At 35.6% G+C, this 25,538-nt stretch overlaps 1 protein-coding gene across 1 annotated transcript in view; it reads left to right on the top strand.

Annotated features, from left to right (window-relative positions):
• STT3B (STT3 oligosaccharyltransferase complex catalytic subunit B) overlaps window positions 1-25,538 on the top strand; it is a 52,538-nt gene that overhangs the window by 15,941 nt on the left and 11,059 nt on the right. The window contains exons 2-9 of the mRNA XM_042044024.1: window positions 7,806-7,914; window positions 9,655-9,942; window positions 11,638-11,703; window positions 15,276-15,375; window positions 19,826-19,924; window positions 21,443-21,589; window positions 23,561-23,609; window positions 25,239-25,393. Coding sequence (XP_041899958.1) covers window positions 7,806-7,914; window positions 9,655-9,942; window positions 11,638-11,703; window positions 15,276-15,375; window positions 19,826-19,924; window positions 21,443-21,589; window positions 23,561-23,609; window positions 25,239-25,393 — 1,013 coding nt within the window. The remainder of the gene's footprint in view (window positions 1-7,805; window positions 7,915-9,654; window positions 9,943-11,637; window positions 11,704-15,275; window positions 15,376-19,825; window positions 19,925-21,442; window positions 21,590-23,560; window positions 23,610-25,238; window positions 25,394-25,538) is intronic.

Genomic DNA, 25,538 nt, shown 5'->3' with positions numbered 1-25,538 from the left:
GTTCCCTCTGTTACTTCTTGTGAAGCAGTCATGTTCACCTCACTGATTTTTAGTATTAGATTTTTCACAGAAAGGATATTTTGCTCTTAAAATACATTGTTCAGCTAATGGTCTTTCAACTCCTTCCTGCCAAGCCGATCCTCGTTCCTTTAACTTAGAAGACCTTGGAGTTAAGGTGCCTCCATCGTGTTAAGAACAAGTACAGCACAAATCTGATCTGTAAGAAACACCCTCTTGAACATATTCTTGAATTCGGTGCAAAGCTTTCAGAGTTGCAGCATACAAGGTTTATTGTGCCACAGAGTAGTCCAAGAGCACTCAGAAAGAGGCAAACATAGCACTACAGGGGTTTTTGAGTTTGTGGTAGTTAATACTGTATTGAGCAGAGAATTGATGCCTCTCAAGAAGCCGATGCTGTCAAAAGATAGAGAACCTATACTGTCATCAATTTGGGTGCCAGTTGTAGCGTAGTATCTGGGGTAAAGTGTATGTCCATAAAAAAGAAAACAAGCATTCAGTTTTTGCCTGTAAAAATTTTCAAATGATTCTTTTTCCATCTTGCCTTTGAAACCTCTTGGGAATTTTAACTGTCCCAAGAAAAATGTCATCATCACTTTCTTCTTAGGTCTAAAATGTTGTTACATGTTACGAATGGCAGAATTCACTGGCAAAGTATGCCTTTTAATATGGATAAAACCAATGCTTTTCATAATAATTTGCCTTGAGATATGGAGTAGTTCAAAAGCAAGACAGAGAAAAAGTAATGAAAAAGCCTAATAGACATCAGGGGAAGTGTCTGAAGTTGTAGGCAGATATACACCCACTACAGTGGTGATAGGAAGCGTATCGTGGTTTCAGATGGTGGTATATTTTGTGAAAAATACAAATTGTGATTATGGAGTGCTCTCAAAAGCTCAGTTTTTTAGCAAAAATAGTGGAGGTGCCCTGGGTTCTCTGAAGAAGCTGAGTGACTGTATGCTCCTTGTAGAATTTTATGTCATTGAGCTACTGGCAGCATGCAGTTCCCAATTTTAGCACTTGCGAAGCGTAACATCTTATTGCAGGCAGGGAAAATACCATGCCAAGTAGTGGCAGTAGGAATGCTGTAATCCTTCTTAAATACATTGGGGACATTCTGATATTCTTAATGGATATTCTGTAAACATTCTGGTATTCTTCAGGATTTCCATTGAGCTTAGTTGAATGTTGGCCCTGAAAAAATGGGTGCCCTGCTGATTGTGTCACCCACCTTTTTTTCTGCCTTGGCTTTCTACTGGTTTACCCTTAGGGATTATTCTAAAGATATTACAAAAAGGAGGAGTTTTGTTTCTCAGCTGGATTCCAGGAACAGAAATTTCTTCCTCCTTTGACTCAAAATTTCCATCATTTTTGAAGTTGAGTGGCCACATCACTGCAAAACTTTCTGCCATTTTGTTACATTATCATTCTTACTAATCTTAGTATAACAAGGGAGTCTTTGCCACATTTTTCTGAGTGGGTGGGTTTGTTCAGAGTTGCAAAATCTGAAATCAAAACCAGGTCCATGACCAATTTTGAACCTGAAGAAGCTCAGAATGACAGTACTGCTGCCAATTCTTTGATCAAACATTAGGCTTGTGATTGACAGTCAACTTGCAGGATGTGTATTTCTCTTTTCAAATGGCCCTACTTGCACCAAAACCCCTGCAGATCATTTGAGCTTCTCTAAATACAGGGCAGTCTCGGGAGCCATCACAAATACTTGATACTATCTCAGAATGCTACGAGTAATTACATATCCGGATATTTTGATATAAAAACATAAAGACTAAACAATCAAAAGTCACATATTTAACTCTCTAAAACCATCAGAATTAGGATGATATTAAACTCCATATCAGTCAAAGCTTTTCTTTTTTCTTTCTGGTGGACTTGTCTTATTAATTATCTTTCAATCAAGTTTAGCAAGAACTGTGCAAGCCTGTTCTGTGCCTCTTGTGAAAAATGAGGTAGAGTTAATGTGCTCATGACTCCTTACATGTTTGTTGTCCAGTGAGGTGCAGAGGCTTGCGTGTTCAAGGTGATAGCAGCTTCCACATAAAACCATGGTAGGTGCATATCCAGAGGAATTCCAGAATAAAAGATTTGTGGCCGTATAAGGACTTAAAATACATAAAAATGTGCTAATTAGGGACAATTCATGTAGTGTATGTATTAGAATTAATAATAAAACCATTCCACTGACATGAATGTAAGTTAAAAAGAAAGGAGTGTGAGATTTTTCTGAAATAAAATTGCCTGGTTGTTCTTCCATTTTGCAGAGTTATGTCAGTTCTGGCTCGGGTGAACACAGGACCACCCTCTATCTTATGGGCTCTTACACAGGTAGAGCATTCTTACCGTGAGGTCTAACGCCATAGGTTTGGGTTGTGGGCACTAGGAAAGACTCTTTACCTGTCATAAGTGCTTTTGCCTGTAGGTATTGCTGCTCCAAATTGTGATGTTGATTATTTGAAAATGGCTTAAATGTCCATACATACTTACCAAGGTTATAAATGCAACACAAGTAAAGATTTTCCTGATGAGGAGGACTTCCATAGTGCCTTGAATTAATTAGGTGATTGATGAGTGCTACACTTCCATTTTAAAAACCTTATGCAAAGCTCATTGTGTTAATTTCTTATTTGCAGATACAGAGCTCAGAATGAGACTTGCAGGATGTTGCGCTTGTAGTGTAGTATGCGGGCAAGCAGGTGTTTTAAAATTTAATATGGATTACTGCATAGATGTTTCTTTGTTTCAATGGAAGTTACTTAAGTTTCTCATTAGATTTTCCATAGTGTTGCTGAATATATTCTTCCTTTGGATGCAAAGAATGTGTCGGATATGGAGTCAATCTTCAACTATCTTTCTCAAGAATCTAGACTTGCCATCGCTAATTAGATGCTGTATGGCCGAATTGATTCTGTAGTCTACATTTGCATTAAAAACTGACTCCTAGAATTACTCAGATAGCTAGTAATGTTCACAGTTTGTATCTTGTCATTTTTCTGAGTGTGCAGATGTGAAAATTTTGTGCATCTGCAGCTGAAGACTTTTAGAGCACAGAAGCCTTTATAATTGAAGGCTTAGAAAATTTTCAACAGATTCTGTTTGTAAGGAGATTACATATTCTCAGATGGCTGTAAAGTGCTGGATAAAAAGTCTAGATGATGGGGCAATAATAGCATGAAATTGATTGGGGTTTAGACAGTCACCATTCCCACAAGAAGCAACACACTGATCTTGCACTCTGTTGGAATGGAGGGGTCAAATGAATTCCATCGCCGTCAGTGTAATTTGCTTTAAGTGTTGTTTAGATCTGGATGAAGTAACTGCGTTGCCGTACATGTGCTCTTCTTTTCTATATGTTCTTATTTTCTCAGTAGGCTGAATTTTATTTTAATACTCACCTTAAATAGTACTTTGTCAAGGAAATACTAAACCTAGGAATGTCAAAGACGTCTCTTTATAAATATAGCAGTAATTGTTGCTGTGAAGTGCTGGAGAATTCTGTAGCTCCTGGATAGAGAATGATTGCTGTGACTAGCGTTAAGTAATCATCCTACAGTATTGCCTTGTGTCATCAAAAAGGCAGTTCATAGCAAGGAATAAAAATCAAACCTAAGCAGGAACAGATAGTTAAGATCATGTATTAACTGCATAATATATAAGTGAAAACTTTACAGGCTTTGCTTTGCAAGTTGCCTAGTTAAGCTTTCTAAATTAATGTTGCTACTAAAAAAAAATATGCCTCTGTTTCAGTTATTCTGCTGTTGCTGCTTATACTCTGTTCTATGCTAAAATACGCTTTAAAAATGAGAACCATATCTTTATTAACTTATCGCCAGTTGTCTACTGAACCAGCTGTAATGTAGGTATCTCCAGCAGTGCCACAAAATTAATGATACCATACACAGAGCACTTAGGCGATCATTAGAGCATCCCCCCAAAGGTTCAAACTACAATACCAGCCTAGTTTCGTGGTTGGGACTCTGAAACATACAAAGACTTAGGATTGTTTATTCCTTTAAAGCTTAACTTGGAGGATGAGACTGTTCAAACTACAGACCTGACAGAAAGAGGCAAGGAGGACAGCAGAGCATCACTTTTCCTCCTAGAATGTCAACTAAAATAAGAAGTCAACGTTTCCTGGTGTCAGGCCCTTAGCTGAATATTAGCAAGTGTGTATCTTCTTCACAGCGTGGACTGAGAACTTGAATATTTGTCTCAGTCGTTCTAGCTACGTAATTAACATGTACTTCACATAATTTTATTCTTTATTCTTCTCACGTCTGTTTCAAATCGACTTGCCTCAAGGGGGTGAAGGAGGATGAGAGGGAATCTTGGGAAGTGGGTAATCTGTTCTCATACCTCAAGATCAGATGGGTGTGAGGGTTGAGGGTGGCAGAAAAGGGATCCTTTCCTTCGCTCTGGTTCTGTCACCTGGTGCTGCATACTATTCAGTCAGTGCAACCAGCAGTGTACTTCAGTTCCAGTGTTTCCTTGGGTAAGGTGGAGTAGGTCAGAAGGAGGGCTGGATAGAAACCCTAAATATCGCTACTTCTTGCTGCTGCTGCAGGTGGAAGAACTGGGGCAGGCAGTGACCCCCAAACCTGAAATGCAACCCCTACCCAGCACTGGCTGTTCTTGCCTCTGTTATGATTCCTCCCTCAGCTGCAGCCCTTGAATCTCCCAGATGCAGGTGTAGGCAAAGGTCTCAGTTTTTCTAATATTTTCCAGGGCTGTTCTACAGCCCTGTGAAACCTACAGATAGTTGCAGATACTGTGGTAGCATTTCAGTAGAAATACAATACCACTGTGCTGCATTTCAAGCACAGTATGAAAAGTACCAAGATAGTAAGAAGGTGTGACTGTGGTTTGTGATGCTCGCTGTTTGTTAGCAGCTCTCTCCGTTCTAGCTAAAAGGGAAACAGTTTCACAAGGTTCAGGCTTATCCCTAGAGGAGAACAGTGCTATTGAAGGGCTAAGTGGTATCAGAGCATAATACTGGCATCATCATATGATTGCCAGACTCTACTTCTGTCTGGTACACTGCCCATTGCTGCCAGTTTGTCCATGCCTGAAGCTGGCTCTGATATGCAACATCACAGCAACCTTTTCCTGATGTGTGCATATGTTTATGTTGACGTTTTAACTTATTTTTGTTGGGAGGTTACCTAGTGGGAGGTGAAGTGGACATTTTCTTTTTTTAAGTCGAAGCAAGGTGCTGAATTAAGCTTCTAAATTTGTTTGTTTGTTTGTTTTTTAGTTTTTGTATCTAGAAGGTTGTTTCTTGTTCTCACAGGTCTTCTCACAGTGAAAAATCAATGTACCTATAGTAGTGCCGGTAATTTCTGCTGTAAAGATATGCACAGCGGTCACTGCATGCTTTCATTTGTGGCAAAAAAATCACTTTTTGAAAGAAGGGTTAATAGATTTGTGTCTGTCTAAGAGTATATTAGGAGGGAAGATTAAATTCTTACCTCTGAAGTGGTAGAAGTAAAATGCTGTTACCTTGCATTTCAATTTTGAGTGGTAATTCATTCTTATTAAAGGCTTAATGGGATGCTGCCAAATCACAAGACAGTTGTTCGCATCCTTCTGAAGTCAGTTACGAAGTTTTGCTGTTTGGAAACATGAGGAGAATGCCAATATGTATTCTTCTTGCCTATTTCATTTGTTAAACTGATCTTTTGATGCTGTAAAAGTAAACATTAGTCATACTTTTGTAGCCTCTGTGAGTTTGAGTCATCATTTAAAAATTCGAAAGTAATCCATGTTAGTAAACATCTTTCTTGTTCCCTTTTTAAAGTTCTAGGATAACAATGTTGGCAGAGTTTTCAGTGATTTCAGTCCAGTCTGTAGCTGGATGGGTTCTGTGTGTCCTGTGCAATATGAAGCTCCTAATTTGTTACATACCATACTGCAGGCACTTGGCACTAAACAAATTAACAACAGACCTTGCTATACTAAGATAAGAGGCTAATTTTACAGGTACAGCATTTCATAAATCACGTTAGAGTTGACAGTTCAGACCTGGAGAATTAATTAATATTTAGAAATCTAGTCAAATGGGAATAGTTGTAGCCTTATTAAAAACCAATGTCACATTGCTGTTTGAATCAAAGATTTCTAGGTCAGAATGACTGATGTTCGTGTGAATTTTCTTACATAAACATGACTAATGACTTCTGAAAGTCCACAGTTTTATCAGTTAATGTATCCTATATAACTGCTTATTTAACAGATGTAAGAGACTGTTCTTGAAAGTACTTCACTCTTTGTTATTTACTTGTTTTTATTATCATTTGACTGATGCTGTGGTAGTTCAGTCATTTGAAACATGCAAATTTGTTGATGGATGAACCTGAATTTCAGGTTTTTTTGTTCTTCTACTGTGTAGATGAAGAAATCTGCTCATGACCTCAGTGTAGCTGTATTTCAGATATTACTTGTACTGATTAAACAGTTAGGAGGTTGATGGGATTTGCAGTCTTAAATGACATTAGCTTTATTCTGTTGAAATGAAATAGTTCAAAGTAAACCTATGATATTTTGGGAATCCTAGAGATGCAAAAGAATTTTATTTAGTTTAAAAATCTTTGTTAGAAGTGATGCGTATTTCTGATACAAGGGGATATTTCCATAAAGTAGGCAAAATGAAAAACACACAAGCTTTTCTAGGCTTGAATTCTAGCAGTGTCTTTGGAAGTCTTTCATGGTGGTTTGCCCATCTAACTTTTTGTCTGTTGTACTCCATTAAGTCACCTGAACCTCTGCTTAGCTAATGAATAAAATCTTTAATACTTCTTTAACTAATGAATTTCACCTGGTTAACTGAATTTCAATTGGAATATGTGTTTAAAGGGTTAGCTTTGTGAATACTGCTTGTTTTAAAAGTTGTGTTCACCCAGGCTTTTCTCTGCCTAAACTTTCTCTACAAAGCTTCACATTCTCAGTATTTGTAGCTTTTTTAGTTTGGCCTTTGAATGAATGATCATTAAAGAGTTGCTGTTTTGGGATAACATGCACTGTAGTTCTTCTTGCAGCCTGATGCCTAATTTCAAGAATTAATGGACATTTTAATAGTTTAAAAATTTTGTTATCAGAAGTTTGAGATACTTTGTGCCAGGAAGGTGGAAGATGAATGCCTTAATAGCAGTCTGTTGATGTTTTTTAATGGTTTTTAGACAGTGTGGAAGACTGAACTGAAGGTGTGCATGGGAGACCCTTTGTTGTACTAGAAATTCTCTGCAGCAGAGAATGTACAACTTTGAAGATTAAACTTCATCTACAGAGGTTCTACATTGTGTAGATTCTTACTGATTGAAAGAAGGCTATTAGTTTGATAACGTGAACAAATAGACTGATTCCTGTTGCCTATTATTGCATGAGTCACTCATCAATTTTACATGAAGTAGGGCAGCAGCAAATGTACTGTGTAGCTGTCCTTGTCTCAGAGTGAGAGTCCTGCATTGACTGGATGTGATAGACTGTATTTGAAAACTAGTAGTTTTAGAAAGTTAAAGTAGCCAGAGTGTTTAGCAGAGTGAAAGAAAACCTTTTAATGTTCACACACAAAAAAGAACCCACCAAAAACTGTAAACGATCATCAGTGTATATGCACTGGCTGTAGAAGTGAAGAAAACATAGTTGTTAGTAGCTGAGAACTTAGTAATTTACTTTAAAACTCTGCAGATATAGAGAGGACCATTGTACTTACATAGTAAATGAGAGGCTAAAGTTCTTGATTTTTATCTTACCCTTCTGCTGTTTCTTTCTAGGTTTAACTATAGATCAACACATCATCTTGCATCTCATGGGTTTTATGAATTTTTAAATTGGTTTGATGAAAGAGCATGGTATCCACTCGGAAGAATAGTAGGTGGAACTGTAAGTATTGTAATAATAAATTTATTAAAATAAATTTAATAAATTTAGTAAATTAAGAATATTTAAAGATTACTTTTCAGGAAGTTTTTTGAACTTTCAGTACAAATTTGACATTGATAAAAGAATCTTAATAAAATACGCTTTTAATTTTCAAATTGCTGAAGAGGGAATATCGAGATGTTTTTAATTTTTAGCTGCAGAAACTAAGTCAACATGCCTTAGTCTTTATCCAGTAGCATATTGTGACCAAGAAGTACAGAACTTCCTTACATATGAAATTCTAATAGTAACAAATAAGGGTATTATGACTCCTGTAATTCTGGTATACAAAATCAGTAAAGGAAAAACATTTTTTTAAAAAATGAATTTTTTTTCAAAATTGTTACCTAAATCTCTTAAGCTACAAGTTTTAATCCAGTGATCTGTGCTGAGTAGACTTCATGTATGTATGGGAAAAAAGTTAGGACTTTCACTGGGAGAAGACCTTGTGAAATTAGATCAGTGTGGCACCTGTATGAAGCATCAGGACTAGTTAAGATTGGTATCGATGCAAGCTACCAGACAGGAAAGGTGTACAAAACAATGTTATCAAATCAGAATGCAAATATCATTCATTGGAATAGCTTTAGTAACACTAAGTAATGCAGCCATGTGTTTCTTAATGTGTGAAGGCTCATTAAAGCTTTGTAATGATAGTATATAACACTTAAAGGCATTTACATGTTTTTTGTAACAGTTAGATAACCATTTTTTTTAGTATCTTAGGGATGCTGGAGACTTTTTTATGTAGCATGTAAGTGCATGTTTTCCATACCTGTCTTATACAAAATAAAACATCTTACGAAAAAGAATTAAAATATATGCAGGGGAACATTCAGTCATCTGTTAATTTAATTTAGTACAATGCCCTTCTTAGTTTTTGAAAGAAACTAAGGCAGGTTGACACTCTGGGTTCCTACAGCAGGTGAAGTACATTTTAATTTTTCTGGTATGTATTGATTTTTCTAATGTTGATAAATGTGGGAGGGTAGAAATGCTATTAAGAATATTCTGAAGTTCTCCAATGTTCTATGATGGGTTCAATAGATTTGTGTAAGTCTGTGCTACCTTTCTGGAGCACATCTTAATTTAATTTTACAGGACTTTATTTTAATCTTCCATATCCAAAGGTGTCTACACGTCTTGCAAATACATAGTATTCAATGGACTGACCATCAGCTTTTCTGCTTTAAAAAATTAAATCTTGTTGATGCACATTTTGTTTCCCTATTGGTACCAAGAAGTGAAAGAATGGCATGGTATATTTTAAAGGAAAATGGCTGGGAGATTTTGGGTTTCTTCTTGAAGTATTAGACTTTTGGGGCTTGTTAAACTCGTAGCTGGCTTGAAATTCTCTTGCAAATTTTAGTTTCTGCTTCCATACCTTAATGACAAATTCTTTTCATTGTATGATAAATGTCAAGCAAGATGGGATATTATCTGTATGCTGCTCTTTCATTTATGAAGTAGATTATATTTTATTGTTAGCATTTGGATAAAATTAAAAGAGCCTATGGTATTCAGTGGTGCTGTCAAAACATGATTAAAGGAGTACTAAAATAATTCTGTTAACTTATGCTAATACTCACTGCTTATATCAGCTTAAAAAATTGTTTCATTGCAAGTTATTTGTAAACAAACCTACTATGATAGTTTTCTGTAATAACCTAGTGTTTTGGTTCGTTTTTTATCTCCATGTAGGTATACCCAGGACTGATGGTGACAGCAGGCCTTATACATTGGATTTTAAATATGCTTAATGTGACAGTCCATATAAGAGATGTATGTGTGTTTCTAGCACCAGTTTTTAGCGGCCTTACAGCTATTTCTACTTTCCTGCTCACCAGAGAACTGTGGAACCAGGGAGCAGGGCTTTTAGCTGCCTGTTTTATTGCCATAGTTCCAGGTTACATATCCCGATCAGTAGCAGGATCGTTTGACAATGAAGGCATAGCTATTTTTGCACTGCAGTTCACATACTATTTATGGGTAAGTAATTGCTGAGTCTTTTGCTTTGGAAAGGTTTTTTGGTTCCTCCTCCAACCAAATGACTGATTTTTCTTAGAATCCATTGAATTCTTATTTTCCTCCCTCTCATCGCTCTTCCCCTTGGCTCTAGATTAGGCAAGTACTGAGAAGTCACATGATTTGAACAACTCCATAATCATGCTCTTTAGTTTGCTGTGTAAAAGCACTGTTCCACTGAAGTGTGTCCTATAGTGGTAATAAAAATGATGATGAGTCTATAAATTTAAAACAAACACAGGGATTGTTTTTCAGTTTTGAGGTATTAGTATTGTGTGCATCAAATTTTAGCCTCCTTATATGGCTGATGAAAAGCAGTAGACTGAAAAAGAAGTGCATTGAATTGTCTTCTGGAAAAATTTTTGACTGTATGGAGGATCTGGGCTTTGACTTAATTAAATACTCAAAATATAAATACTCAAAAAATACTTAATAATTAAATACTCAAAGCTGTCTACAGTCAGATATTAGTGTTACTTGTGTGCTTAAAGAAATAGTCTTATGTCTTTTAATTAGACTGCTTGCAAAAGCAGCATGTCTTGTCACTCCTTAATCTGTGTAGAGTTTCATCTGTCACGTAGTTTTACATGAAGGAGTTTAGGAAAGCTGGAGTTTTTCTGGGCTATTGAACCTACTTTGGAAATAACATAAATAGCATAACTATATTGTTAATTCAGCACAGACACTGTAGGGTACTGTCCCTTGTGTATTCTGGAATGCCTGTACTTTTCATTTAGCATGGCTCCACATAAGCACATTGTCACTACAGCTTTCTCCATAATTTTGTCCAAGAGTTCTGGTTTTCGTAAGCAGATGCATATTCACGGATGTTTTAGCTTTAGAATATTTCAAACTTGGGATATAGTTGATAGGAATATAATGGAAGAGAATTCAATTTTTTCATGACCAAGCGACTGGTGTTACTTAAATGCAGTTTTTTAAAATCTGGTTTTAGAATAGCTGCAGCTGGAAAGGTGTACTGTGTTTGATAACAATGATTGAAACAACCTATGTTGTTACTTCAGAATAACTGAGATATCCTAGCAGTTATCTGTTCTCATGGAATTCATGTTTAACTAAACTGCAGAGTGCAATAATGTTTGCATGAACTCTTATGGAATCAAATACATTTTGTAGACAACTTCCTAGCTTTTCTTAATGTCTGTTCTTCATTCCTGTTTTTCCTCACCACAGTCACCCCCACCAGTTGCAGACAAATTCATATTCCTGGGGCAATTTCTGGATCCTGCTAAACCTTTAGTAGTATCTGGATGTTCTCGTTAACCTTAAGTGAGTTTTTCAAAATTACAGAATAGCTCCTTTGTCTCTAATTGCAGATGAATTAAGGCATGGATGATCTTCACTTAGCATTGTAAACTGCTCTAATATCTCAGAGAAAGTAGCACAGAGGCATTGCAACTACCTTTCTACAACAGATCATAAGGCAGAGTGTTGGGTTTTATGCTTTTGCTAGAGAAATAGATCTGACTTGTGTGTGTGAAAGAATTGCATTTGTGTTACGATTTTATGGACAACAGTTCAGAAGCATAAAATATAACTTGATGCAGGCTAAAGAAGTTCTCTTGACAATTGTTTTGGAATGAAACTTTTGAATATTGTCCAGGATTTGTCATTCATAATACTCGGTTATTTTTCCAGGTGAAGTCTGTGAAAACTGGGTCAGTCTTTTGGACAATCTGCTGCTGTCTATCCTACTTTTACATGGTAAGGCTTTTATATATATATAATAGCTGAACTATTTGAGTAGGACTTACATAATCCATGTGTTGATGAAGAGAAGAAGGATATTTTAATCTTTGTTGGAGCCATAATATAAAATTACTGCTTCATATTGTTATTAAAACCTTAAATATATGACTAAACAACATAACATGTGTCAAGTATTTAACTAAACATGATTAAAACAATTTTTGAAAAAAATTTGAAATATAGTAGCTTTACTTACAAGTTTTTTTTCATACTGTGAATAGGTGCTCTGATTCAGTTGGATTTTTATTTTGGTACAGATAAATTAAGGTATAATTTTGATATTTGTGTCTGTGTGTCATTACTATAATGCAATAATAATCATATTACATTTTTATAACTTTGAAAGCTATTTCTATGAGTATAATTATGCCATAAAGTAAAGCTTACCACCAGAACTGATGAATGATTACAGTGTCATAATAAATGATCATAAATTTTCATTCTTCATCTGTGAAAATGGAGGCTATTGCAGAGATTTTCCTAAGGGCTAACAGAGGGGGAAAACAGCAGTAAAATTGAGGAGATAAAACTAGTAGAAAAATGAAGGGAATTGGTTTTCCCCCTCCTCTGTCTTCTGAAACCTTAGACTTGAAGAATTTTCCTCTTTGAATCAAACATCTTTTTTTTTTCCCCAGTAAACTTTTTGTGACTGTATGAAAAATAAATTATCCTTGAAATAGCCAGTGGTGAGACAGCCAGGCTAATTGCTTGGTGACAGTTAAGACTGAGGTCTCAAATACTGCTTTCCTACCATCAGGTAACTAGGTTTGCAAGAACAAGGAACTTCTGGATTGGTTTATGTGCCTTAAAGTACAAGGTTAATTCAAAGGTTGTCTGGTTGTTGTCTAATTTTCCTCTAGCTTTAATGTCCGTTTGGTTTCCTGGGAGACTTTTGCAGTTAATACAGGAAATAATAGCCCTTTGGTTGTCACCAAAGAGGCTAGGATAGCTATTTCTTTTTAAGAGTATATTTATTTCATTCCATTTCTCCTCCTTTTGCCACATTGCTAAATAGAGAGCCACTTCTTTATACACAGCATTGTGGTTTATATAGTATTATAGTGAAAAGGTCCTGTAGCTTTGGTACATATTTAAGTGCACAAAAGCTGCAAGTCTTTGAATTGTTATATTTATGTACCAGAGTATTTTTTTATATTGTGCCAATTTATTAGTAAGATTCTCTAAAGGTGCCTTCATAAACATACAGATAACAAATTAAATACTTCCACAATTTTACTGCTGAAAAATCACACAATAACAAGTTCTTACCATCTTGGTGTGTGGGATTGTATGAGAGTATGTGATCTAGTGTATGTATGGTATCAGAACTTATGAATCAATGTCATCATGGCAATCAGTGCTTGACTTTAAATGGGGGGGGGGGGGGGCTGGTTTTTTCCTTTCAAGTGCTATCAGCTCATGAAAATTTCAGATTTGTCTGTAGCTCAGCTTCAAATCTCAGTGATTAGATGATAGAATTTTATTCCTTGTATCTACTTCATCCCACATAGATGATGGCTTTCCAAAAGGGAAATACAATATAGGGAAAGAATTTTGTTGAGTTGCCCATCTAGGTATTTTACTTAGGTAAATTTTTAGGACAAAGGATAATTGTACTATTTGTTACATTGTAATAATTCATCTTTCTCGGATGGAATTAGTAATTTTCAGTGTAAACTGGAAGTTAAATCACAATTTTGAGGTAGTAGGAGTCAGTCCTTAAATGGGAAGTTTGGGGAACAGCTTCTTGAAAGGCAAATGGATATTGCGTGAACTGACAAATCTTTCTTGATAACTAAATCTGCTTTATAATATATGCCTAACTCACTGTGGTAATTTGACTCGTAGCCTTCATTGCATTCAATATAGAGAACGTTGTTTTTTCCTTGGATTATATTTTTAGCCTTTATCTTACTTCATCAGCTTCTGCTTCATACAGCTTTTTATGACAAGGAGGTAAAATAAAAGGAAGTTTCAAATTGAAGCAATCCTGTAGGAGTAATAGCGTGTCTCCACTCTTTTTGCCAATCTACGAGAATGCCTCAGTCTTGTTTGAAAAGTTCCAAAGTGCATCTTTAGTATAATTTTCAGACCTTAGATTTGGTTTCATATTTTGATAGTTAGGGATGCAGGTCTCTGGTCCATGTAAACTGTTTGTGACCCGCTTCATTCAAACCTTTCCCTAGATGTGACCGTGTTCTAACTACGTGTTTGAACTCTATTCTATCTTACTTGTCTTCACACGGTGTTTGCTTCCATTAAATAAACTTGCTTGTGTAAACCATGATACTCCATACTAGTAATTAGGTAATATGATTTTGATAATCTGAAATGAGTTACTGGAAAATTTAGATTATTTTATTCTACTTGTTCCACATTGTCTGAATTGCTCACGTCAAATTTTGAAATGCTGGGTTTTGTAGTATTAGTGTCAAAAGACGTAATACTTGGCCTCATGCTTTTTTTAGAATCTGTTCTATAGAACATAGTAATTTGGGTTTCTTTTTGGATTCTAGGGCTTCAAAAATATCTACATGAATCTAAACCCTAAAGTGCAGTTAAAGTGAAAACCACATTAGCTACTGCACGCTAAAAATGAAGATCTGGGGTAGGCATGGTGCACATGGGAGAAGTCTAGACTGTAATTTGACAAGAGGACATGTTAAAATACAGATTGTCTAGTCAAAATGAGCCCTTCTAAATATGTTTGAAATTTAGATAACACATTGTAATGATAGCTCACTAAATCCTTACCTAAAACAGCAATCAGTGATCTGTTAATAACATTTGTAGTGTTTCAGTTCTAAGTATACCATAACAGTCCTTCTCAACAGCTCGTTGCCACAGGTTTGCAATATCTATAATATTGTTGTATATCATTCCACAGTGCTCAGTCCTGCTTTCATGTGCATCCATACCCTTCCTTTTGTTTGTTTCCTTACATTGCAACCTGCGCTGGCTGTTCTGGTCCCGGAGTTCTGCTCCTGGAGGTGTACCTTGCTCCCTTTCTCCTCTCTGCCTGGAAATAGTATTCCCTGTCTCCAGCAAAAAGTGCAGAGCATGGTGCTAAGTTTGTCAAAATACTAAGTTTTGGATCCTACATGAGATCATAGAATATCCTGAGATGGAAGAGACCCACGAAGATCATCAAAGTCCAAGTCACGGTCCTACAGATCCTACTGCTGCCTTGTGTTGCAGCCTTCACTATTGGGAAAAGCCTCCAGCATCACATTCTTGTTTGCCAGTATGACCAGATTAGCATGGAAGGAGGAGATCCAGGAAGGGTAGCCTAGGAAATCCATCAGCCCATTTCAAACACTTTTGATATGTGCATTTTGTTGTGGTTTGTTTTTCTTTTATAATATATATTGAGAAGGATTTTGGTGGTAGTAGTAGTAGTTTTGACTGCTCATGTAGATGGGCTTTGTGTTTTCTTGCTAGACCATCAAGTTGTCTAAATCCAGCATTGGCTGTTGTAAGAATTTGCAGATATTTTCAGATCTAATTTCCTGTTCTATTTGTTGTAGGTCTCTGCATGGGGTGGTTATGTTTTCATCATCAACCTTATTCCACTGCATGTGTTTGTTCTGTTGCTGATGCAGAGATACAGCAGGAGGGTCTACATTGGTAAGTTCTGTTCATTGCAAATTCATTCTCAAGTACTTAAACATGAGATACGAAATTATTGCAGTGATGTGTTTTGTATCAAGTGAGTGTTAAGTAATTGCATATCAGATTTATCTGTCTTAATTTGGTTACTGAGTATAGTCAGTTATTTTCTACAACATGGAAATAAGGAGTTGAAACATACTCACACTTCCAAAATTTCATATATGGTAGCTGCTAATTAATTTTCTCCTTTCTAGTGTGTGGGAAAGAAAAATGGGTGGTTTGATGTAAAAGAACCCTGTTAATATCTTTTAAATATGTATTACATGTGTGCCTTTAGTAATGTTTTATATTTTTGGTTTTTCCAGGTATGTAAAACAATTGGTAATTTTAAAAGTTGTACAGCAGATATTATGTAAACATATAGTAAAAGACATAGGAAATTTTAAGCAGCCATGTAAGTTTTAGATCACTGAGACAAGGCGTGCACAGTAAGAGTCTGTCCACTCCATGGGAATCCTTAAAATTTTACTGGATTAATTGGTCGGCCTTCCTTTCAGTTTCAGGAATGTGTGAATAGGGATCCTAGGAGCCTAACTTTTAAATTGATTTTCTTACATTTAAATACTCTGTAATCTGTTTTTACAGACACTTTACCAATAAAATCAGTAAGCCATGATGTAGGTGTGTGAATGAAATAATTGGTAAGCAGTTCAGGTATTCAGAAATTTGTAAGTTAGCTGGAATGTTTTTAATGTGAAGCCTTTGCAATAGGTAGTTGAAGAACATAATGTAAGCTGAAGCACAATCACAAGGCGTTTCTTATTTGTAAATATATTTTCATTACTCATTTCAATACTGTTTTATCTGTGTATTCTTAATTATTTTAATGCTTTTTTTAGTGCCTGCTAGAGAAATTACTTCATGTACCTATGTGTGAACCATTATATACCACAATAATTGCTAAATTTACTCTAGTTAAGTTTTGAATTTTTTTAATCAAAACTATAAATATTGCTTCCATACTTTGTTATTCTGAGAATTGAGAATTGGAAATTTATTAAAATTAAAAAAAAAGAGAGAAAGAAAAAGCCCTAACCCATCTTTAATTTTTAATGTTAGTATTACTTAACTTCTTCATTAACTACTTCTTCCTCACTTAAGGGGAAAGTAATTTATCTTGTTTTGCTTTTAAAATTGTTTTATTGAATATTTTCATTTTCTGATTTCTATGAATTAGGCAAGAGAAAATTAAATCAGCTACTTATAAAATCCTGAAGCAGTGTGGTAGCCAGAAACAGACTAAGTGCTCTTGCTTCTTCAGCTTTCAATGAACTTGTCTTTGTACTCATGTGGAGAAAATAGTATTGCATGTTCATAGGAATTAAAGGGTTTGGCAGATGTTTGTTTTGCAAATAGCTACAGTGTTTTGAGATGTTATTGCCCTTGAGCAGTGGGGGATATGTGCTGCCATGGAGTTGTCAGAATGAAAATGTGATAACTGCTCTGCTGTTTCATTGCAACTGCTGTCTTAATTTAAGTTTTCATGGGAAGCCCTAGAGGAGTCTGTACCTCTCACATTACTATGTCATTTCTAGGTTTGTTTAACAGGATGTTTTTGTAACACAGGTAAGAATGTTCAAGCACTTCTGAGGGGGACTTCAAGTGTGCTTCACCTCCAAACTATTCAGATAGGGAGAAGAGTTTACAAAAGCTCCTTGCAACAGGGAAAATAAGATATTTGGGGAGTTTCTGTGAGATGCAGTTGCTACTGTGCCTGCAGCAGTCTCATAATTCTTAAAAATCCACCCATGTGCAGCTAAAACTTTTGAAAAATATTGTCAGCTGACAATAGCTAGTAAAACCTATATTCTTTTTACTATTATGGAGAATTTTGGGTGTTTTAATCTAAGATCAGTGGCTTAAATTTATTTTAAGCTAGCATGAGCCATTTTATAAAGGCTGTGTTAAGTTTGATCCAACGTAACATAAATGTATAGAACAGTATTTGGCAAAAGCAAATTTTTAAAAATAGTAGTGGTTTCCTGGTATATATTTTTTATATGGGTGTTCATATACCAAGGAGAAGGTTAATGGGACGTGATTGATATATCTGGGAGTGTAATTCAGAATCATGTAATGAGTAAAAATTTCCAGAATGTGAAGGTTTTGCCAATTTTAAAATATTTTAGAACTGGAAGGCAGATGACTATCAGCCAGATAGCTTCTGACCCATTTGGCATCAGTAGTGATGATGCTACTTATATTTGAAAGCTCAAGCTGTGCTTTTATTTTTTCATCTTGACAATGGCCAGTGCCTTTCATTCAGATCCTCTAGTTTAATCATTATGAACAAGTGCTTACAATTCCAGTGTATTAGCAGAGAGGGGAATAACCTCTATTCAGATACAGCAACCATTGATATTATTTTCTATTATTGTACTTGTAGTCTCTTTAGTTTCCCATATGATTTTACACTTGGAAGGGTATAGATTTGTCATGATTGCACACTTCAATTTTTTTTTCATACATTTTTTTCAGGTTCAGTATAATTATCAGAATATTTAATAAAACACTTGAGGATCTTCCAGAATTTAAAACTTAATTTCAATAATTGCTTGTTCTATGTCTTGGGTTTTATCATTCAAATGGTGAACAAGCATATATTTATATCAACTACTTCAGTATTCTAAAATTTCAGATTGAGTGTTTATTTCTGGTGATTGTAATCCATTAATTGAAATTATGTGGCCATAATTGAAATTATTCTCTTCTCTGGAGAAGCTTTTCAGTAGGTCCTTCCTATGTTTGTGTGGTGTATAGCAAATTAAATTCTTTGTAAAATGACTATGTCCACAGTAGGTCAGAATGTTTTTGTTCTGGACTTGGTCAAAGTTAAAACAATAAGAACAGCATGCAGGAATCAAAATGACTTCTTGTTTTTGCGAAGACTATGCAAACTGTAGAATATAAAGGAGCGTGAAAGTTTGTGATGATATATCACCCTGATGTTTCTAAGTTCCTGGGAAAATTGTAGTGTTGTGTAAATTGCCTTTTTTTTTAATCTTTTTAGTACCAGGCAATATGTAGCTTTTTGAAAGAAGTGGGAGTAAAGGATTGGGGTGGGGGTGGGCAGTGCACATCGCAAGTGTAGCAGTTAAAAATGATGATTTACAGTGGTCTAACAAATGTGAGATGTAGTGATTTATGCCAATCATTGAACTTCCACAGGATGGCAGTGTTGTAACAGTTGCTTGGTACAGTAAATGATTTATGTTGTAGTGAATTCTTCAAAAATTGAGCTTCCTTCAGGAAAAATGTATTTCAGTGACTTAAGAGGGCATAGATCAGTAGCTAGGCCAAGCTGTGCAATACAGGTGCTTGAAATAATAAACCGAGTGCCTGGAAATACCATCCCTGTCACTTCTGACTGGTTTGGAACTCAGGCAGTACCCTGGGAGCATAATCCCTCAGAGAGACCACACAGGTGCTGTGGAAATGACACCACTGCTCAATGATGCACCCCCCAGAACTGATCTCGTGGAGATTAGTAAGGGATTATAGGAGAACAGGGATGTCGTCATAAGATCCAGGCTATAGCCTTAGAAATCTGAAATGTGGATTATTGCTGTTTGCCACTGAGGAACTTCATTTTGACTTGAAGTTGGCTGGTTACTTCAAATGTAATCAGCCTTATGGCTTTGCAGATTCAGTATTTCTATCTTCCCCTCCCATCTCTTCTTCGCGCTGTAATATTGAGGGCCGAAACCTCTTTCAAAATAATGTATATGAATGTTAATGCATATGCAATAAGAATTCATGTTATTAATACTAATGTTAATATTAATTATGCTCTTGACCTCTGTTTTCTGGGGGGATTATAAATCCCCAGAGTTGATACAGATCTATCAATAGATATGCTTAGTATTAATTGCTTTTTCTATTGCTGTTCAGCTTCTTGCATTCCCTCTGCTCTTGTTAAAAAAAGAACAACAGTGCCTGTTTGCATTTTCTAAATAAGTAGTAGACTCTTAAATGTTTTGCTTTTTTGAGGTCTGGTCCCTTCAATTTCTCCTCATGAAGAAAGCTTCCCTTGTCACTTGTTATTTGAGAGCTCTTTACACATCTATGACTCTCAAAAACAACATGGGAAGAGAAAATTTTTTTCAAGCTGGAGAATCTTAGGTAAATGGCTTATTTTCCTAGGAGGAGAGAAAACAGTGCAATTAGAAAGAACAATAGTCTGCTACATCCACTAAGATTGGATGCAATAGACAGCTTTATTCTAGTCAAAGAAGAAAAAAAGTAATTAGAATGGCTGAAATATTTAGCATAGTACAGTTCTGTTTCGGTGTCACTGCAGTTAGGGGAGAAGATGGACTTTGCTGTGGAGCCAATGCTTTTTCAAACTTGTATTAATTTTGTTCCCATCTTTTTCTTCCCCTCTCCTCACATATTTCTTTCCTAGCATATAGCACTTTCTACATTGTGGGGTTAATATTATCGATGCAGATACCTTTTGTGGGATTTCAGCCAATTAGAACAAGTGAACACATGGCAGCTGCAGGTAAGAAAATTAAACTTCTGCATCCAACAGCCTGCTTTAACACAGGAAAACCTCAAACTTGCGGCTTTGTTTCCTTGTGTTAAAAAGAACACAGGCTAACAAAGCAAATTGTTAAAGAGGTACAATTTAGTGTCTGTAGGGAAGTTTTCTTTCCAATTGACACATTATCCTCTTTTTGTGTGAGCTAATGGTGGTAAAATGCTTCCATAAGACTGGATCAGTTAGCATTCTGACAGGCACTTATTTTACACATGGATAATCTCTGCTGGTTTGCAATACAATGTTGCCATCAAGCATTGTACAGTTGAAACATTCCTTATTGGTAACAGAGCTTTTAGTGAGCAATTTGGTTTTAGAGTTGATAGTCTTCTGTAATTTTTCAAAGCAGATTAAACTACTTAAATTACTAATCAGGAGGGTGGTTTTTAAATAACTGATTTCAGTCTTGTTTGGGATTATTTGATTACTTTAAATTGATTTTTCAGTAGTTGTTGGCAGTCAGACATCTTGATTTCTTGAAGCAGTAACCTCTGCTAACACTGAGTTTAATTGCATGCACTGTCTGTGTGATATAGTTCAGTTTGTTACCTTCCCCAGGTTTTTTCTTACTTTTAGTCACTTACCGAAATGTATTTGAGACAGTGATGAGACCATCATTAAAATTTAAAACAAAAATACTTTCAAAATGGGGACTTCTTTCCAACAAACTGAATTAACATAATGGAAAAAGAAAAAAATTACCAAGCCTTATTTGGATTCTGAAGAATTTTACATTTATTTAGTGAATAGAATTTTTGTCTTTCTCTAGGAGTTCAAAACTAGTGGATTTCATTGTGTACCTTGAATTCTTTGTTAATTTGAAGAAAGACCATACACTTGTTTTGTTTTATTTCTCTGCCAGCTAGCATTGAATTTTCACTTTTGAAAGGATTCATCAGTGAATTGATCTTATTATATGTCTTGAAATGAATAATAACTGAAATACCATGTCCAAGTTCTGGGTGTAATGTTAAACTCTGAACAGCTTTTTTGAGGGTGTCAGGTGCTTCACCAGTGAATTGATGTTTCAACACTAACTTTATATAATTCAGTTGACTTAATACTTGTTGGTTTGGTTTTTTCTTTCATTAAGTCCTCCTGTGTTGTTCAGTAGCTTAGTTTCCATGTATTTCTATATTAGCATTGTGTGTTGCCTCAACTCAATCTCTTAATTTTTCACCACATCTAGCTAGGTATGTTAACCTGTATTTTTGTCATAATCAATGCAATCTGGTTTTCAGGTGATTTTCTCCTTTAGAATATTTTCTCTCATTGGAAGCTTGTGTTTATGCAAGAAAGTGTCATCCCTGTATTATGTATTAAAGGTTATTTGTCAGAAAGTGATGTTATACTAGTTTCTAGATGTTAGGGTGTACCTTATGTTTAGTTTTCCAGTTCAAACATAGGCAAATATGCTGATTGCTTTAACAGCTGTTACTGCTTTTGAGCATTTAAACAAGAACTTTTCTCTTTCCATAGGTGTTTTTGCACTGCTGCAGGCTTATGCGTTTTTGCAGTATCTGAGAGACAGATTAACAAAGCAAGAATTTCAGACATTGTTCTTCTTGGGTGTCTCATTAGCTGCTGGTACTGTATTCCTGAGTGTCATCTATTTGACATACACAGGTAAATAAATGTGAAACTCATTTACCTTTAGAGCATGTAAGCCAGATGATCAACATTTGGTTTCGCTTAAAGTAGTTGTTTTAACGTTTTAGACTATTTAATAGCAGTTTTATTTTTGTTACTTACGATACCATTATTCCAGAAGAATTCTTAGCAGCTCTGTTCAAAGTCTTCTAAAACATGATGGTTTGATTTGCTTTTCCATGCATATGAGCAGGTCCTTAGCAAAGTTTTCAGACTGGCATATCAAAACAAAAATTGGCTTCTAATCTCAGCATGCAGCCAAATACGTATTCTGTTGCAGTTCCTAGGAAGTGTCGATTTCATCTTCTGAATTCACTGATCGGTATCCCTGCTTCATCAGCTGGAGCAGGCCTTGTTCCCTGAGCTTCTGATAGGCTGTGCAAATTGGGCTCCTGATCACCTCACAGCACTCTGATCTCTCTCGATTTTCTTAATAATCCTCCTGCAGAAGAGGGTGCCCACATCTGGACCCTGTATCGCAGGTGCAGCATCTGGAAGAATGGGGTTCAGATTTTGGACTGAAGTCCTGCCTGCCACAGGGGATGTCAGCCACTCTTTTCAATATAGCACAGTTCCTTTTGGCCTTTGGGATATTTTTACTTTCTATGAGCCACCAGCTGGACCCTGATCCACTGTGTACTACCTTGAGCTTGTCAGGACAGCCAGTTTTCAACCAGTCAAATAATGGACCATTTGTCGTGTCCATTCTCCTGCAGCAATAAATGAGAAATGAGGAAAATGGATCAGAAAAACATTTATCAATATATTTCAGGAGGCTGTGCTCCATGGTCTTTTCAGCAGCTCAGGTTACTGGCCTGCAGCTTCCTGCATATAACTTCCTGCCTTGCCTAGAGGTGCAGCAGTAGCCAATTCCCAGGCATCAGGCACCCTTATCACCCAGGTGACAATGGTGGGTAGCTCTCATGTTGGCCAACTCTTCCAGCACCCTCAGGTGAATGGTGTCTACATCCAGAGAAGATCATAACCAGTAGTTCCCTGTGTGCTGACAGCTCCTTCTCCATGTGCATGCAGTGGATTGGGAGCAAGCTTTTCATCTGAGGACTGAAGGGAAAAATATGTCTTGTACTAGAACATTAACCACAATATTTAAATGTCTAAATTAGACACTAAACTAAACCCTTCAGTCAGATTATACTAATTTTGAATGTAAGATAGATGGAAGACTTACTGAGTCATGCACAAAAACTTGGGTAATAATAAAAGGATTTAACCTTCTCTTACTTCACCTTGTCTGTATCTGTCTTCAGGAGGAGCTGAAACAGTTGCAAGGAAAGTGGAAATAAAAATTTAAGAATCATCTAATAACTTCTAGTAATAATTTTTATCTTTCATCTAATAATTATGCTGGTTCTTTTCATCTTATCATATTCAAGTTACCTAAAAGCCTTGTTTTATAAAATAGTATGTAAAGCTTTTCAGCGTGTCTAATAGCAGCTTTTATATTCCATGCCACATGTAGATTCACCAGGAGAGAAATAAAAGAAAACCATCGTTTCATTTAGTGTTTGTGTTTTGGCTATAGAGTGTTCCCAGTTTCCTGCTCTGACATTTCAGAAAAATGAAATACTTTCTTATCAATTATGTTTTCTTTTTCTCGTACTCCTTCACAGAGTATAGTTTGCTATCTGTCATATTCTTTGAGAAATATTTAATATTGCATTGCTTTGACTTTTGGAAGTGTGCGTGTCTTGATACTCAGATTGTACTTAACAAGTACAATGTGATCCTGTAAGTGTGTTTTAAACTAGCTTGCTTCATGGTTGGTAGATTTTATAGCCTGCCTAATGCAGTAGGTATGGTTCAAATATTTTACAAGTTCAATGAAAATTTCTCTGGGTTTGTGTTATAACTTGAGGGAGTAGAAAAATTATTGCATTTAAAAACCTAGGCAGCAAAAAGGTTTTTCTTCCCCCTTCTTTTTTTCAGGTTATATTGCTCCTTGGAGTGGCAGATTTTATTCACTGTGGGACACTGGGTAAGTAAGGATATAAGATTTAGATATCGGTAGCATTTTACTGAAAACTAATAACCACTTACCCTCCTCATCCCCAAATCCATTTAGTATTTCAGTCAAGGAGAATCAGTTATCTGAAGAAAGTATTTGTAGTTGCTGTTTCATGATCTTCACAACCATTTCACTAACTGATCTATGAAATGTCTTGCTTCTTTGCAAGTCTTTGAATATATAATGATATGTTTTTTTCTGTATGTGTATGTCAGCATAAAATAACTGAAAGCTGTGCCAACACTTGAGTACACATTTAAAAATTACCAAGAGCCTTAGACTATTGTCATTGTGCAACTTCGCACAAAATTATGAAATGTTGCACATATGATCTTGCATGTTGCCTCTATATTACATTCAAACATCTGTTTTGTGCATATGATGTCTACTCTGAAAATTCTGTTTTATTAATGTGTGTTTTCACAGGTAAAAATCTTGTTAATCTTTTGTTTTAGTTAACCTTTAAAAATAAAATGTTGGATTCTTTAGTCAGCCTAGAGAATAGGCATAAAATGGGAAACATTTTTCTCAGATAAATATTTTAAGATGAAATTCAGTTGGTAGTTTTTTTGGTGTTTTTTTTTTTTTTTTAAGATTAAGAGCAAGGATAGAAGAACTTCAAACTTTGTGCAATTCAGGCTTTTTCAGGCTCCAAAACCCAGTTCATAGAGGATTCTGGCCCAGCTCTATAATAAATGTAGTAGAACAGATGTCAGTAAAGAAGCCTCAGATTTACTTGAGGAATATATAGATGTTGTTCTTTGCCTGTCCATATATCCATATATATACATACACACACACACACACACACACACACACACACGTATATACAAAGCTAAACTTTTGAGGGCTTGTCTACATTAGAAAAACATACTGTGTTAAAACGCACAATTACAGTTTTCAATGAGAACTAGATCTCAGTGGAGAAAAGGACATATGTTTGATACCTCACCATTCAATCATGGTAGCACCCTAGAATAGGTCCATATGTATTCTTGTCTGTAATAGAGAGCACAGTTTTGTCCTTGGCTGCACTGAGTGTTTGACATGTTGTTTAGATTACATGTGTTTCCAAGTGTAGACAAGGCCTGATTTTTTTCAGCATCTGAAAGAATGTGGGTGCATCAGTAACTGTTTTGGTATTTAATACTGTAACTTTCTTTACTAATTAAATGAAGGTATTCTGTGTAGAGTTTTTGAAATACATGTTGAAAATTTAGGACATTTACTGACATTGATGATTCTCTTCAAAAAGGTAGTAAAGGTGCTTCCATAGCTGCGTATTTTCATTTTGGTGACTTTGGCTTCATATTTAGCCATAAACAAATAAAACATCTGTAGTTTTCCTTGTCTTAATTAGTATGGAAATAATCCTGTATATTGTTGTTTTAAATAACTATAGACTAAATGCTTTGTAGATACAGTAAGGCCTGGGGACTTTTTTGGTGTAACAGTTTCATCAGATTTTTTCTGGTTAGGGCACTTGCCATTTAAAATTGAAATGCTTCCTTTGAAATGAATTTCAGAATTCCTAATGTTTACAAGTTTTAATAATTTTACCTTTTCAAAATAATTTGAACTGAATTTTTTTTAAAAAAGGTATGCGAAAATTCACATCCCGATCATTGCCTCTGTGTCTGAGCATCAGCCTACAACATGGGTTTCCTTCTTTTTTGATCTGCATATTCTCGTGTGTACTTTCCCAGCAGGGCTGTGGTTCTGTATCAAAAACATCAATGATGAAAGAGTCTTTGGTAAGAGAAAATATTTTAAAATAATTTTGAAAAATTTTGCCTTCAACTTTATTCTACTTTGGTTTTCTTTGCTCAAAGCTGATACATGGCATGTTCTAAAAAATGGTTTAAAAGTGATGTGTTTGAAGATGGTTATTAAGAGTTG

This window comes from Corvus kubaryi, unplaced genomic scaffold (genome assembly GCF_017639235.1).
Source record: "Corvus kubaryi isolate FWS band 111438036 unplaced genomic scaffold, C.kubaryi_AGA036_p1.0 37398, whole genome shotgun sequence".
NCBI lineage: Eukaryota > Metazoa > Chordata > Aves > Passeriformes > Corvidae > Corvus > Corvus kubaryi.
This window is presented reverse-complemented; position numbering and strand designations above follow the sequence as displayed.